This window comes from Notolabrus celidotus, chromosome 12 (genome assembly GCF_009762535.1).
Source record: "Notolabrus celidotus isolate fNotCel1 chromosome 12, fNotCel1.pri, whole genome shotgun sequence".
In the NCBI taxonomy this organism is placed as follows: Eukaryota; Metazoa; Chordata; class Actinopteri; order Labriformes; family Labridae; genus Notolabrus; species Notolabrus celidotus.
Window position 1 is genome coordinate 14,794,034 of NC_048283.1, and position 16,932 is coordinate 14,810,965.

The 16,932-nt window shown below is 38.7% G+C and overlaps 2 protein-coding genes across 6 annotated transcripts; both read left to right on the forward strand.

Moving 5' to 3' along the window:
• The first annotated feature begins 1,281 nt into the window (after positions 1–1,281).
• On the forward strand, positions 1,282–4,150 carry rps9 (ribosomal protein S9). Its single transcript, XM_034698146.1, has 5 exons — positions 1,282–1,407; positions 2,686–2,798; positions 2,885–3,007; positions 3,189–3,375; positions 3,891–4,150. Exons 2-5 carry the CDS (start codon positions 2,702–2,704, stop codon positions 4,066–4,068), a joined length of 585 nt encoding a protein of 194 aa, XP_034554037.1. The 5' UTR covers positions 1,282–1,407; positions 2,686–2,701; the 3' UTR covers positions 4,069–4,150.
• Positions 4,151–4,750: 600 nt separating this feature from the next.
• mboat7 (membrane bound O-acyltransferase domain containing 7) lies at positions 4,751–16,919 on the forward strand. Of its 5 annotated transcripts, none has more exons than XM_034697371.1 (9): positions 4,751–4,898; positions 6,833–6,915; positions 8,788–8,917; positions 9,353–9,479; positions 9,588–9,744; positions 10,118–10,313; positions 11,661–11,813; positions 11,962–12,138; positions 14,338–16,919. In XM_034697371.1, exons 2-9 carry the CDS (start codon positions 6,840–6,842, stop codon positions 14,735–14,737), a joined length of 1,416 nt encoding a protein of 471 aa, XP_034553262.1. In that variant the 5' UTR covers positions 4,751–4,898; positions 6,833–6,839; the 3' UTR covers positions 14,738–16,919. The 5 variants fall into 5 exon arrangements, with proteins under 5 accessions (XP_034553262.1, XP_034553261.1, XP_034553264.1 ...); XM_034697370.1 differs by having other exon boundaries at positions 6,836–6,915; XM_034697373.1 differs by having other exon boundaries at positions 4,751–4,902; positions 14,338–16,548.
• Positions 16,920–16,932: the final 13 nt, after the last annotated feature.

The window sequence follows — 16,932 nt, forward strand, 5'->3', positions numbered from 1 at the left end:
ACATGCAAGACTTCTTACTGCTTGTACACACTTGTACAATAACACCATATAAAACTGTGGTTTGGTGTGATAAAAAAAAGGCCTTAATATAACAGAGATTATTTTGACTCCTATGTACTATGAAGTCTTACATCAGTTTCTTGTGAATAATAATTTGAATGATGTTTATGAAAAGTGCAATGGAAAGTGTTGTAAGCAACTTATCATGCAATTTTTATCATCTCGACCCCTGTCTGATAGAATAAACAGTTGTCATAAATCAAAGTGACTGTACCTGACAAGGAACCTTGGACGGAATTAGCAATTGAGCCAACCCTTGAGCTGTAAGATGTTGTTTACTGTGCCTTTTAACCCTCCTGTTATACGATACGATGTACTTTATTGTCCCCGTAGGGAAATTTGTCTTTGACATCAGTGCTGCACGTTACCTGCTCCTACAAAAATCACCACAATGACACAAGAACACATAAATAAATAAGAAAAGTACAATAAATAGTACACATTCATAGAACACACAGCATACTCTTAAAGAGAGAGCACCATAACACTGTCCCAACCCTAACAGGCTATTTAATATTTCAAAATTCTACTAGAGATCGGCACAAAGGAATTTTTTCTTTAAAACGATTCAGTTAACATTTGGGGACTCGGTACCTGTTATGTTACGGGTCAAATTGACCCTTTTTAAATTTCAAAAATCCCCCCAAAATAGTTGTATTTTTTCGGTAAGAAACTTTTTCTGCTTGGCTTAATGGGGGAAATGAACATATAAAATGAAAATGGTTGATTTCACATATTTGCAACCCCCCTGCATTTTTATAGATATAGGTACTGTTTGTGGGTCAGTTTGACCTGGCAGTCAAAGTGGAGGCTGAAAGGGGTCAGAAGTGTCAATTGTCTCTTTGCATTCACCCCAGTCACACACAAGCGCGCACACACACACACCCTTTTAACATGAATTTTCATTAAAATGAGTGAGATATCCTCATTAAACCGTGACCTGTGAGGATTAAATAACACTATTGCACTGAATATTGATTTAAATGGTTAGTAATGGAGTTAATAATGAGATTAAGAAATGTTTATTGTTTGTTTTTGTTTTTTTTGTTCTGACATTTTATGATAATTAAATATGCCCCGGGTTAAATTCCTGTACCTGAGAAACAAACATAACAGGAGGGTTAAATAGACAAATATAAATAAAACACATACAGGTGGACAGTAACACGTGGTCTTTTAGTAACTGTTGTTTACTAATCGACCAACAGAGCGCGCCGAGTCCATCATCCCAACTTCCGTTTTGACGACGAGATGGATGATGGGATATGCAGTCCCGCGCGCTGGCCCTATAAGTGCACGGGAACTTCCTTTAACGTCCTCTTTACTGCGCGAGCCTGAGCGAGACAGGTACAGACAACAGACTACTCATAATTATAAGCAGAAATGTAAAGAATGTGTGACTTAAAAATGCAAAAGAGTAAATGAATGTTAAAGTAAACGGTCTTTGTAGTAGAAAAAGCTTTTGATAAACAAACCTTAACATTTTCTAACGTACAGTTAAACTAGAAAGCTAATTCGGTTTAGCTAACACTAGCATGTCACATCGAACAACGTGGTGCGGCGCGACTGCGGCCTAGCAGTTTGGCTTTAGAATAGACACTTATCACAGCATATTTCTTACAGTTGCTATTTTTTTTACATTGCTAGTTAGTCGTTTTCTTTGTAACTGTTATTCCCACTCCATTACATTCAACTCGGTACACGAGTTAAAATAGCTTCATCGCTGATAACCTAAATGTGAACATTATTGTGCTGCTAACTGGTTTATGCTAGCTTGGAGGTGTCTCCTGAAACTAACCAGGAATTAAATAAATGAAATATCTTAAGCTTTCTGTTATGTTGCGGGTCAAATTGACCCTTTTTAAAGTCTATTTAAGGCAATATATGCCTTCCAAACCAGCTAAATGTAGCATACAAATCTGGGCAGCATGTGAAAGAAGAGGTGTGAAGTTAATTTATCAACATCACTTCATAAAAATGTAAAATAGAATAAACATATCTGTCATGTTAAACTATTTTATTTATACTTCTGGCTTTCCAATGTACATTAAAACAAGTTTTAACTTTAATTTTAATGAAAAACAAGTGAGTTATCCTTTATTGAACCATGATCTGTGAGAATTAAAGAACACCAATGGACTTAATCTTGATGTAAATGGTTGGTAATGGAGCTTAAAATTGGTTTTTTTTAAAAATGTGTATTGGGATTTTTTTTGGGTTCTGACACTTTTGGATGATTGAATATGCCCCTGGTCCAACTGACTCAGGAACATTATTGCTGTTCCAGAGAAACAAACATAACAGGAGGATTAAAGTGTATTAACATTTTGTGAATTCTTGAGAATTCTGAGGGGAAACTGCAGCTAAACCAAACTTTCATATCATAGACTTACACATCATATGACTGGTTTGTGCTGTCATTTACTTAATCACAATTATTTTGAAAACTTTGATAGCTGAATCTTTACCACTCCAGTTTATTTGTTTGAGGAACATTTACAACTTGCAGTAAACAAGTACAAAGTCGATGGTTTTTTGCTGCAGACCATGTTTTCAATATTCGATCATGTGTAAGCATGTTCTTTTATGAATTTCAAATGACAAATTCACTGTTTGGTGTTGCAGGCACTTCTAAGCCGCCATGCCCGTTGCCAGGAGTTGGGTTTGTCGCAAGACTTATGTCACCCCCCGTCGTCCCTTCGAGAAGTCCCGTCTCGACCAGGAGTTGAAACTCATTGGTATGTTGTGATTCCATTGTTCTTGACTAATTGACTCGGTTATACCCTTTTATCTGAAACTGAACTTGACTTTGTCATTTCTCAAGGTGAATATGGTCTGAGGAACAAGCGTGAGGTGTGGAGGGTCAAATTCACCCTTGCCAAGATTCGCAAAGCTGCCAGAGAGCTGCTCACTCTTGATGAGAAGGACCCCAAGCGTCTGTTTGAAGGTATATAAAACTGTAGACACGTTTGATCGTTTTATTGGCCGATGATTTAAATATCAACTTGTCAGACTTTACTATGGTGTCAAGAATTCCTCGTCAATGAGGCCAAATTTGTCAGTGTATTCTTGTAACTGTCTACTTGACTCTTCAGATTTCTATAACAAGGTTCTGTTTTGTTTGCCAGGTAATGCTTTGCTCAGGCGTCTGGTGAGGATAGGTGTGCTGGATGAGGGTAAGATGAAGCTTGATTACATCCTGGGTCTGAAGGTTGAAGATTTCTTGGAGAGGAGGCTGCAGACACAGGTCTTCAAGCTTGGACTTGCCAAGAGCATCCACCACGCCCGTGTCCTGATCCGCCAGAGGCACATTCGGTGAGTTTCAATTCTCCTGGAATGCCAAAATAATAAAGGGAAAGGTACATTAGTCAGAGGGACTCATTAGTGTCTCTTGATGCTTCCTCTTTCATCAGAGGACCACAAGTTCGTAACGATCTCCGCTGAGGTCAGTTTGACTTGTCAGCAAGGTCAATTCGGTATCAAAACCGTATACCTTGTCAGTAAACATTGCCCAGAACCAATCCTGCCACTGAGAGATTGGACTGTGCCACGTGGGTGTTGTGGCTGTCAGGTAAGGTGTGGGGGATTGCACTTCGGGCAATTAAAGTTGTTTTTGTCATTGCTTATTACTCAGGCTGATGATTTAAGTAAAACATTCAGATTTTCTGTGGTGTCAAGAATTCCTCGTCAATGAAGCCTGCAGTAAATTGATGGCAGAAGTCCATCCACATATTAAATATATATTTAATATAATTATACACTTTAGCCATCAAAATGTGAATTGATTTTTTTTTTCTACAGCATCCTTAATATCATCTCTCTCTCTGCAGTGTGCGCAAGCAGGTGGTGAACATTCCCTCCTTTGTGGTTCGCCTGGACAGCCAGAAGCACATTGACTTCTCCCTGAGGTCTCCATACGGTGGTGGACGCCCAGGCCGTGTCAAGAGAAAGAACGCCAAGAAGGGCCAGGCTGGAGCTGGAGGAGCTGACGATGAGGAGGAGGACTAAGAAGGACATTGTCCAGGGAGTGTGGTGTAATACTTCCTGTTCTGTCAAAGTTTCAATAAAAATGTTGGGTCTGACCAGAAAACTGAGTTGTTGTTTCTATCTCCACTGAAAAATTTATTCTAGACATTTTAACTGATTTTATTATTGAAGCATGAGTATGAATACATGTTGAAAAGTCATGAGTTGTATAATTATAAACAAAGTGGTAAAATGATACATCATTCTAATGGAGCCAGAGTTTGTGAGAGGTACAAACGAGGAGGCTTGTCCCTCGAGCTCGTCTAAGGACTAAAGGTGACTGCGCAGTTGAAGTGGTGGCACCAACATAGTGGAATGCTCTTCCTCTAAATATTTGCCCAGCTTTCTCTGTCACTTAAAAAGTCTCCTAAAGACCCATTTATTTAAACAGGCCTTTGACTCACCTTGTACAGACTAAATGTTTTAATTATGCTATTGTGTTTTTTTTTTTTTTTTTTACAGTTTTACGATTTCATTTTAATTTGAATATTTTTCCTGTGAAGCACTTTGTGATTTTATTCTATGAAAGGGGCTATACTAAATAAAATGTACTTATTTGCTACCCCTGCAGACAAAATGGTTCAATCCACACCCACTTGAGTTACAATCTATGGTTACAATAGTACAGGCCAACCTTTTACAGTCTATGAGGCCAACACGAGGCGTCATACAGCCTCATCTACCCGGAAGCAGGAAGTCTTTAGCCATGATGCCCATATGATGAAGCCTACGCTTCTTGTGTGAATGAGTACCTTGGTGTGCAGGGTTGCCACAGTCTGGAGTAATTTAACAGTGGTGCATTCATCCTAAATGTAAGTAAGTCAAAGCTTTGTCCAACCAATGCTTAGCTCAACAGTCAGCTTTCTGTGGTAGCTGCTAAGCTACGGACCGGTTAGATTGAGCAATGCTAACGTTGCTCAGACTGATAGCAGGACATAATCCCGATCAGTCGTTTAACTGTTTTTTCTATTTTGTGTTTTATCTGTTATGAAGCCTTTAAATGTGTTCAACTGGGATGATAGCCCAATCCTGTTTCAACGTTGCTGTTCTTTAATGTCAGCGCTTAAACTCAGTCACAGGGAAGAACGGGTTGGAATGCAACAGAGTGATTGATTGGGGAAATGTTTGTGTACTGTACTATGTATGGTCACAACAACACAGGTACTTATCACTGTATTCAGCAGTGGTGGACAAAGTACACAGCTTAATTTCTTAAGTCAAAGTATAGATCCTCCTGGTCAAATATTACTCCAATACAAGTGAAAGTTGCTCTGTCAGGTTATTACTTGAGGAGTACTTCCTTTTAAAAATACTTAAGTATTCAAAGTACTTTTTAAAATATTTTAAAAGTTTGTATTTTCACAAAGCATGATGGCAGTAAAGAATACATAGGAGTACATTCTGTTATATTATGTTTATTTTGAAACCATTACTTGAAATCTCTAAAAACTATACCATGGAATAAAAACAGAAACTAAGTTACTCCAAGCACAGACAACTTAGTTTGAAATGTTCAAATGTTACGTAGCTCAACACGCTCTCTCAGGTTGGACTGTGAATGGTTGTATGTTTGGGCAGAGTGGGAAACAGGGAGAACATTTCAAACATTACGTATCATTCTTCATTTCAAAAATCTCTAACACTGGCTGAAGATATGACCATGGGTACTCAGGTGGAGAATTATAGCCATCATTACTATCTCTAAATGAACTGCCTGATCTGAGTGATATCTGCTCTGTGTTTGCTCCACGTTCAACCGTGGAGACGCATGATATACAGGTATGACTAAACCACTGAGACAAACAGAACTACGCAAACACATTTTACTGTTTTAGGATCAGATTTCAGAAAAGAGAAGGAAATTCATGAGCTGACTTCAAGCAAAAGTAGTGAGTAACTAGAGCACTGATAGAAATGTAGTGGAGGAAAAGTCATAAGTACCCAAAAAATAATACTCAAGTAAAGTAAAGATAAAAAAAAAATTTACTTAGTACTCAAGTAAATTTACTTTGTTACAACCCACCACTGATATTCAGTAATATTTCACAAAATCAAGTTGTTTTGTTTTGGGTTTTAATGGCACACTCTCATATCATCCACCTAAAAACGCTGTAGTAGCCAAACAATGGTGCACGGTGTTGCAGTTGTTACATTGTGTTCTTGTATGCAACTCAGGATGTTGCCTTGATTGGGCAGTTCTTTGCTCCACAACGAGGAGATTAGAAAAACACTCCGAAGATCTGATCATTGTAAAATGAAACACAGAGAGGAGTAGTTGTCAAGGAAAAAAATAACATCTCAAAGGAAAATAATTTAATTAAAAAAAAAACATTAGATACGGATGGTTAAACCAGATCCACAAATGTACAATGGGGGGAAAAACAAAAAGGAAAAAAGGATACAATTACCAATGGATTTTTAAAGAAACCTTTTTGGAAGTCAAATATGCAAGAAACACTGAGGTGGGTGGTGTATTAACACTTTTTTAAAAACGTGTAGGCATCATTGTTTTCTTTTTGCAAATTAACATCAAAGTTGAAAAAGTATGAGCAGTGACAAAAAAACAACAGGATTCCATATATTTCATTTCATCTCTTAACAAAATGATTAGCTTCACCAAGAAGCATTTTTTGAAGGTAATGTGATGAATATTTACAACTGATTGTCTTTGAACAATGTTGCCTTCTTTATAAATGTAGTCACTGTATGAGGCAGAGTTTGGATCTGATCAGTGTGTCTGTATCAGCAGAGCGATGTCTCCCGATGAGCTGGTGTACTTGGGAGTCCTTGCTGCTTCCATTCCTGTAGGATTTCTATTCCGTTACCTCAGTAAGTATTTGAGTAAGGTTGCACATTGAACCCAAGTTACAGACACATGAATTGAATGCATAATGAACAAAATGTTTTTTTTATTCTAATGTTTGTCAGTGCTGTTATTTAGATGCTTCACAGTTTCTGTGACTCAGTATGTGAAATAAGAAATCTTTAAGTATGTCTTCTTAAATTGTACCCGGTCTCTCTCAAGCTTTGCTTCGTGAGACAGGAAATGATCTAAAAAAGGACTTCGTTTTCACACCTAAGAGATGGACAAGATACCAAACACTAACGATATGATTTGGTTATTATTTACATAAGGAGAATGGCTCTTTGTATATATATATTAATCATTTTTTCACATAGCAAACACAGTACAAGACAGCACAGACATAGTCAAATTACAGAAGAAAAATAAAAATATACATATAAAAACAATAATAACATACATGGGTCATAACAACATATATCATATCAGATACAATCTTATCTATCTAAATTACATGTCAAAGGGGAAAAACAAGACTATGACGTATTTTTTGAAGATTAAGTGCTGGCACCCTTTCTGCAGTAAGCCAACCAGATCAGTGGGAAGATTATCTATGAAGGGTTTCCAAATATTATAAAATAGGTTGTCATTGCCCATTAATTTAGCACTGAGGTGTTCCAAAGGAAAAGCCTTGAATGTATTTCTGTACCACTGCGTGACTGAAGGAGGCTTCTCCTGAATCCACTGAAGCAAAATACATCGCCTCACTAGGAGCAGAAGTTTACCCATTAGGACGAGATGTCCTTTTGATAGAGAGAACTGTTGCAGAGGTACGTTAAGGAGAAACAATCCTGGCTCTATTCTTATTGTTCTGTGAAAAATTAAGCCAAGTTCCTGGGCAATATTTTTCTAATACCTGGATATTAAGGGGCATTGCCATACACAGTGATAGTAAGTTCCTACTTCTTTTTTACGTGAATGGCTCTTTATCTATAACTTAAAACTTCCTCCTAATGCTTGTGACCATATCTGTTATTTTCCCCAAGGGTGTACTCTACTTTGCTGTGTAGGAGAGCCTCTCATCCTTTACGGGGTTGAGGGATGATAACATTTTCTAAGCAGCATCTGTTCCACAGACCCCTGTAAGGGATTAATCATTTTTTGGGAGAGACCATGAGAAAAGTTATGATAATTATAAATAAAGTTTGTTTTCTTCAATTCTGTGACTTAAGTGCTCCTTAACCTCATGCAGAGCTTGTCAGCGTATATGTCCTCAGTCTCATTGGGTTTTGTGACTGTGGTTTTTACATTTCTCCTTTTGTCACAGAGAGTAAATTTATATCTTATCTAATGTTCCTGCTAAATTTACTCTGACTGTCCTCTCTGGCCTGCATTATTGTTGTGAAAACATGCACTGACATATGCAAGGGAGGGTTGCAAGACCTGTCCGATGAGTGTAAACAAATATTGTGTATATAAATGTGAACTAAGTGTTAAATAAGATAAGTGTAACTATATTCAGAAGCACCAGTTTCTTTTGACAGATAGTATGGTTAAATTTACCAAAATCATTACAATACAGTCAGAGATGATGTCTATTACTATGCACATACGTTCAACTTGTCAGGACCTAGAACTTGCACCACACAAAATACAACATAACTAAGATCGTTGATGAAAGTAGTCTGGTCACCTGACTCCTTTCTCACCTCTCTACTTCCTTTTTTTCCCCCTCTCACACTTTATGTCTTCAGCCCCAACCACTATTGATTGAAGTGTCATAGCTTGAATGCTCGAGAGAGTCTGTGGCTGTTTTAATGCTGTGTCTCATCTGCTTTCCCACCCCATGTTATTGCAACGGTGGAGGGCTAAAATGTATCACTTTGCTTGCCCTTCAGGTCCTCCTGTGAAGCAGGGGGCAGCTCTTCTTCTGGGCCTCTCCATCACCATCGCCACCTGTAACATCCACACACTCCACTCTCTGGTGACTGTGATTGGAACATGGATTATTGTAAAGAGCAGCTGGCGGTGAGGGATAAAGAAAGATTCTTTGACTAACTATCATCACAGTGTAACACAGTGTTTGTCCAAATATCAGATCAGCATGCCTTCAGTGATTATTTTTCATGTGTTTGATCTAGCAGTTATACCTCATGTGACTGTAATGTATGTATTACTCTGCAAATTCAATGAAATGTCAAAAAGCCCCCAAAAAATACTTCTCTCAGAAAATTGATGTGTCCAGATTTGTTTTACCAGTGGACCCAAACCAAGATTTTTTAAATGCACCAACACATTTGACAAAAAGAAGTGTATAAAAAGTTGACAATCAGAGATTTCTGGGAATTGTTGTGATGATGAAAATTAGGATCTTAATACAAACGAAAATACATAGGATAACTGCCTTAATACAGCTTCCTGTTTAACACTCACTGACTTATGGATTTATTTATTTCGTACAAGGTATGCACCAGCTCTGAGTCTCGGCTGGTCCTTCCTCTACCTCCTCTTCTTCCGGCTGGTCACTTCATTTGGGCTGCCACAGCCGACACCTTTTGCCAACGCTGTCCAGCTTCTACTCACTCTCAAGGTACAGAAACCTTACCAGAGGAGAAGTCTCTTGCTGTACCACACAGCATCTTGACATTCAAGGTATCCATGTTAACTTCAATTGTATGTAATCTGAATTTGAATGCAGATGGTGAGTCTGGCTAACGAGGTACAAAGCTTCCACATCGAGAAGAAAAAGGAAGTGAGCTCCTTTGCCAAGTCTCCTGTCACAGTTGGTCTGTCCCAGGAGCCGTCCCTCTATGACATTCTGTCGTATAGCTACTGTTATGTTGGTATAATGACCGGTAAGTCTGTGGAAACATCTGACACTTTCTACAATCTGTTCCATTTCTATTCATGTGTGTTGTTGCTGATGCTTATTTGTGTTTGCATGATTTTTAACTGTTGTCTCTCTTTATCTCACTCGCCGCTACTTGTCCAATATTGTGTGAGTCCATATTGTTTTTAGTATTATTACATGTGATTTTCTCATACTTCTCTTTTTGTTTTTTTTTTCACTCTCTTTTCCTCCCTTCAACATCTTTTCTTCTTCTAAACCACACTGCCCTCCTCTGGTGCCCTTTGTGTCTTGCATTGCCCCAATAATCCATTTTTTGTCGATCACTGTCGTATCAACACTGTCTTTATTCCCTTATCTCATCCCTTCATCATCTCAAGGTCCCTTCTTCCGCTTCCAGACGTACGCTGACTGGCTGAAGCAGCCAAGTCCACAGGCCTTGCCCTGCTGGGAGCCGTGCCTGCAGCGGTTGAAGCTGGTTCCTTTGTACGCCGCTCTGTTCCTGGCTGTAAACTCTGTCTTTCCTCTGGCCTACGTTCGCACAGAGGAATTCCTGGACCGGAACTTTTTCTTTCGGTACTGTGACAATAAATACATTCCTTATTCAGTCTTTTAATAACAGTAAAGATATCAGGTATTAGAGTTGTTGGGTTATTATCATATCATGACAGTAAAATATATTCATCTCTTAAATGTGGTGAATACTACATCAAAATATTATTTAGATTGCTCTGAGACTGTATTAACTCAAACTGCAGTATGCTGATTGAACAGCATGGTTCTAGTTGTTTTTCTAAAAACATAAATAATAGGGCTTCGGTTTCGGTCAAATTAAAGCTAGGGTTGGTAGTCTCGGAAAACTAGCATGAATTTGAATGTAGCATTTCCTCAGGACTCCGTCTAACACCTCCCCCCAACCCCTCGGAGCTCCTCCAAAACGATGCCCCCGCGGCCATATGATCGTGACTGATTCAAAACCGGTCCTCACCAAAACATTATCATAGTGAAAGTTAAAAACACAAACAAACATGGCTGCTGTTAGTACTCACAACTGTCATGCTAGCATTATCCAGTTGTACCGGCGACACGATATCAGGAGAAAAGGTATAATACATATAAAACTGTAACAGCTCCACTGTTTGTTAAACGTGTTCAGTGTAGATGTTCTTAATTCCTACAGTGTTGACAGTCAGTGAAGGCATCAGGAGAGGTGTAGAGTGTGCAAGCAGGAGAGAGGAGAGACAAGAGGAGAAGTTCTTCATTCATTCAAACATTGATTGTTGCTTTGTTGGTTGGCGTGATCACGGCCGACAGTGACCGGTTATTAAAGATCAACATGTTCACGAATCGGCTCGTCATCACTACAGCGTCGGGACGGACGCTACAGTACATCAAAATTTCTGTAGGACTTACTGAATGTCATTAGTTCTTTTGCTTGTCAGAGCCCCCGTGGTGAGAGCTTTTTAGACTCTGATCCGGACTACAGTCCTGAGCAAAGGACCTCATCGGGTCAGAGGGGACAGGACCGAGGTCACGCGAGAGGGGCAGTCAGTAGAGTCAGGGGAAGCAGAGGCAGGGGACGGGGAGTGCACGCCGGGGAAATGTACGCGCAGGAGGCGGGCAGAATGGCAGGACGGGATTTGATTGGTTTCATAAATTGGACCTTAAAGGCGGGGATTGGTTGGTGTTTTCCCAGGTTTACTCCGGCTGTAGATAGCAGCTTTTTTCACCCTTTTTTATGAACACATTATGTATTGATTGCCATTGGGACATAAAGATAATGTTAACCAGTATAACAAAAAGTGTATCTAAATCTGACTATCAACCCCAGCTTTAAGAAGGGATTATTGTCAAATCAATATCACTGCAGTTATCTCTTATTGCGATAAAAGATTAACTCTCCCTCTCTCTCTTTGTCACCAGGTTCTTCTACATGATAGTCGTGTTCTTTGTGTTTCGGATGCGTTTCTATGCAGCCTGGTGTGGAGCTGAGGCTGGTTGTATCAGTGCAGGTCTGGGCTGCTATCCAGAGAAAGCGCTATCCAAACCTGGAGGAGGACCCACTGTCACCTACAGGTACATAATCACCAGAACAACAAGTTTAGTGAAGGAGGATGCATCAGTAATTGCTCACGGACATCTTGGTGTGCAGGTTGTTCTTGAAATGTAGTATTCCTGTTTGTTTGTTTCCTCTTTTTAATGTAACCTTCCCCTACTTGGTCAGTCCTGATCCCTCCACTGAAGAGAAATATGACTTCAGAACCATCCAGAACATCGACTGCTACAACACTGACTTCTGTGTGAAGGTCCGGCATGGCATGCGTTACTGGAACATGACAGTGCAGTGGTGGCTCCATCACTACATCTACCCCAATTCTCCCTTCAAATCCTACACACTCAGGTACGGCTTTATGTGCTTGAGTTGAGTCGCTCATCAAAGAACCTCTGTGTACTGCGTTCAGGAATCAACATACAAATAGTTGTTAGTGCACTGAGATAAAATTATAGAAATGATCTTGTGAAGAGCTCAAGATTTAAAGCATGTTTTCAGTCCTCCTCTGTAGTTACTTACCAGCTTGGTCTTGAAATATAAATTATCTTTTACATAAAAGGGCCTCACTTGTAATGTGGTGCTTTAGCAAAGACATTTTTGGAAACAAATATTTATTTATTTATTTATGTATTTATGTTTTTATTTATTTATTTATTTATTTATTTATTTATTTATTAATTTATAAATCTATTTTTCTACTCTTTTTATTACATTTTGAAAATTTTAACAGATAATATCAAGCTGCTTTGAATAATAAGGCACAGGATTACATACAATGTCTTAAACCCCCCCCACCCAGCCAGTTCAGGTCCAAACTGTATGGAGGCTGGTGGACACACACTACACACACAGGCACACAACAGGGAAAAAAAAAAAAATATATATATATATATATATATATATATATATATGTACAAGCAAGCAGAAGATGCAGCAGTTGAAGGAGAAGAGTGGAAAGAGTGGGAGTAAGGGGAATTACTCATCATGAGCATCAGGAATTAGAGTAACGGATTTTGCAAATGTCAGAAAAGGATTCCATATATCTTGAAATGTTATAGAGGAGTTTCTCAAGGAGAATCTGAGTTTTTCCAGCTTAAGGTTGCAGAGGGCTTCTCTGATCCAGTGATCATAGGGGGCGAGCTAATTTCAAGTCAAACAGGATCAGCCGCTGAGATAACAAAGTAGTGAAAACCAGAACATGTGGGCATGGTTGGCAGGGGATAAATTACATCTATTACAGGTATCCCTTACAGTAGGGTATATACTAGCTAATATTTGGTTGGTATAATGAACTTTGTGGAGAATTTTACATTGAATGAGACCGTGGCGAGCGCAGATGGAGGATGAATGAACAAGCTTTAAAACAGAAACCAATTGCTGGCCAGTAAGCACTATATTTAGGTCCTTCTCCCAGGAATATTTTATTTTTATTTACACAGAAATTCTTCTTCTGACCTTCTTAGTTAAATTCCTGAGAATGAGGTGATGTTGCAGATTGGTGATATTCAATTCAATTCAATTTGCTTTATTGGCATGAACAAAGAAATGTTGTTGCCAAAGCACATAAGATTTATACACATACATTACACACTGTATATATTCATTACATATTATATACATTAAATATTTTATACGCATTAATAAACTATGGTGTCACCCATACAGCATATCTCAATGTCCTCACTTGATGCAGTATGCTCATAAAACCTTCACCTAAAATCAAATATTATGGGATGGTGCGTCCCTCAGGCTGTGACAGGCAGACACATATTTAGCAGCCAGAGGAGCTGCTGACCCTTCCCCCAGGAGAACTGACAGTTTCTCTTCTGGGGTTAATGTTGGGAAGTTTGGTACTATTTTAGTAATTTCCCTGTAGTGGGAATCTCTTAGTAAAGAGACTTGCTACAGTGGAGGAGGAATTCTCTGTTAGTTATTTTCAAAAAGTCCTTTTAGAGGATCAAAACCAACAACACTTGGCACCTTTGTTAATATTTTACTACTGACTCTCTGCCCTGTGGGTTAAGCTCACTCCTACTAAGATGCAAATTAATGAAAAGGTCACAGTTGTATGGATGTATTTTTTAAAAAAAAAGGCAAATTACATTGGAGCCCTTCGGCTTTGGCAAACTGCTGCTCAAAGAGGAGTAAAAAGAAAACCTTCTGGACGGTTTACAGCCATTGATTTGGTTCTCTAGTGAGTATTTATGGCAGCAGGATGATGTAAGTGCAAGCTGTAAAACAGGAACTTCAGCACTGGTATTCATGTTAATGTAGCAATATCTCACAGTGCAACACACACTTTATTTTAAAGTTTTTATTAGACAACAATGAAACAAGGAAAGTATATGGCTACAGGCAGTAAGCCAAATGAGGTTTTGGCTCCACAGACTGTAGTTGTTTGTGCCATCAATTCACTGTTTATTGTGCAACATGTTGGCAATAAGAGGAGTACAGAATATTAACATCTTATTTTATGAAATACAGACAGGATGAATAATTTAGATGCATTCAAACTTTTTTTTTCTTTTAAACTTATGTAACCCTCAGAGCTGGCTGGACCATGTTCATCAGCGCATACTGGCATGGACTTCACGCTGGATACTACCTCTCCTTCCTCACCATCCCCCTGTGCATCGCTGCCGAGTCCGCCATGGAGGCTTCAGTCCGAACCAAACTGGGCCCACGAGGACAGAACATCTTCGACTGGGTTCACTGGTTCCTGAAGATGCGGGCGTACGACTACATGTGCATGGGCTTTGTGCTGCTGAAGGCCGTCGACACCGTCAACTACTGGATGTCCATCTACTTCAGCATGCACATCATCGCTGTGTGCTGCATCATCATTGGCAAGGTCCTGAAAGGAGGGAGAGGGGAAGGGAGGAAAGGGGACAAGGAGGGAGAGAAAAAGGAGAATGTGAAAGAGAAAACTGGAGAAAAAGCAGACTGAATGGAGAAAAAGAACTGGTGGGATCCTTTTCTTCCAGATATGAGAGGAGTTACATCAATACACAAACTTTCAAAATTGGCCACACCAACACTCAGCTTTTTAGAAAAATAAGAGCTCAAAATGATTTCATTAAAACTGCAGCACATTAGATAACCTGATAAAGACCAACATTTTGTATACATGTACATATGCATCAAGTGAACACAGGGAAAGGAATGTATGCGCTCAATGAATGTCACTTTCATAGTGTGAATGGAGAACAGGGTTTAAATAGTGAGGAGCTCCCCTCATCTTTGTGTCTGCCTGTATAGTATGAGTACTTTTATTACATGGTAAAATTCACAGTTAGAAACAGTTCATCGAGCGATGTGCAGGTTTAAATGAGGTTGTTGAAATGTCAAGGTGCTGTTAAGTAGTAGGTTGAGTCCAACGTTGAACCTCATTGTGATCTGATAGATAATTTTAAAAAGAGGCGTATTTAATTAGACTTTATTGCATGAGTTTTCAAAAACAACAAAACATTCCAACAACACTCAGTTACATGAAAACATTGGGAGGATATTTTCATCTCCAGCCTCTGTGGGAGAATTGTCAACATTTCCCTGCTTCTTTAGAGTCTGGGGAAAAACTGCCACTGCCATTTGGCATCCTAAATCTGCATTTTCTTTCTATTTCTTTTCCACAGGAACTGCTCAAAGTGGATTAATTTTCTTGTTAAATGCAACCTGTAACTTCAAGTGAGGCCCATTACATGAGTTCTCTTGAAGCATTTCATTAATACAAGCATCATGGAGCTTTTTCAAATTCAACAACGTTCAAATGTAAAGGTTCAAAACAAGATCCAGATACTGTTCTCTATTTTTGTCTGTTTACATTTATAAAATATTCATTATTTTGTTTCTTGTTACACATTTCCCAAATGTATTTGCTGTGTATTTCCTTGTTTTCATTTCCTCCTGATTTTTGTTTCCTTAACTTATTCTGCCCGTATCTGTGTTCAAATCAAATCACATTAGGAACATAAGCACAGTCATCTCTATAGCCATGTCAGAACTAGTGCATGTAAGAGGAGCAACAGTCCATTCACTGCCAAAATGTCTCTGTACTGCCATCATGGACCATCAGGGTTGGGACCAAACATTTGATAACAAAACTTTGACAGTTCTACATCATAACTACAAGCTGCCAATGATGTTCATGAATAACGGCACAGTTAAAGCTGGGCGATGTGGGTGAAATCCTCAAATCAAATTTGGACCTTATGTCATGTAAATGGAGCTGTAGTTTTCTTTAATGCTGCCTACAGACGTGTTCATAGCGGTAAACTTCATAACCTTGTGTATTTTCTTACATTTTGAGCCTGATCTGAAAGATTCATTCAGACAGCAGAAATTTAATGAATAACTTTATATAATGTTATCTGCCCAAAGTTCATAAACTTGAATGATCATCCAGCTCTAACTGCAGCTAAACTGTATTAGTAAACAAAATGTCCTTCTGCTACTGTGTCAAACTGTGATAACTGCTGCATCTCTGCTTTGAATGAGCCGGTCTCACCTCAGAACTGAAAGTCTCTCTCCCTTGTTTGGTATAATTTGAATTGCAAACAGACTGTGTTTACCCTCAGAGTACCAAAATCAGCCCTTTGTTTCACTGGTTTCAATATTTTACAGTGATGAATGTGTCATACCCTCTGCTTACTTCTTATATAACAACTTCCTCCTTTTTTTCCCAGCTCCACATACCTCAGCGACTGTAACACTCCCTGCTTTGTAACAGTTGTCAAATACATATCAGCTTTTCCTCGTAAATATAACTCACATGTCTCCTTTTTTTAAATTTGGTGATGGTTATCCGTCAGTTTTTTGTGTATTATAAGGATTGCATGTTTATGTGTGAGTTGCAAAGATGAATGTTGTAGGGAAGAAGCTTGTTCTTTTAGTTGTCAGACAGGGAAATAATTAAGTCCTTAGCATCTGTGAATGCAAACACACCTGCTGAGTTACCTCCCAACAGTGTGTAATATTCAGTTTCACTAAGAACATGTATTTGTAGTTTACAACTACTTTGTAAATGTAACTTTCTTTGGCTGGTTCATTCAAAGTATTAATATTTCTAAGGTCATTTCCATCACTGCATACAATCAAGATTAAACAAAATATGACCTTAAGTTTTCACTACACACAAAGACACTC

Coding starts and splice junctions, on each gene's coding strand:
- rps9 (XM_034698146.1), top strand. CDS start 2,702: ATGCCCGTTGCCAGGAGTTGGGTTTGTCGCAAGACTTATGTCACCCCC. Junction 2,799..2,884: donor CCAGGAGTTGAAACTCATTG/GTATGTTGTGAT, acceptor TCATTTCTCAAG/GTGAATATGGTCTGAGGAAC. Junction 3,008..3,188: donor CCCCAAGCGTCTGTTTGAAG/GTATATAAAACT, acceptor TTTGTTTGCCAG/GTAATGCTTTGCTCAGGCGT.
- mboat7 (XM_034697369.1), top strand. Junction 9,480..9,587: donor AGCTTCTACTCACTCTCAAG/GTACAGAAACCT, acceptor ATTTGAATGCAG/ATGGTGAGTCTGGCTAACGA. Junction 10,314..11,660: donor GACCGGAACTTTTTCTTTCG/GTACTGTGACAA, acceptor CTTTGTCACCAG/GTTCTTCTACATGATAGTCG.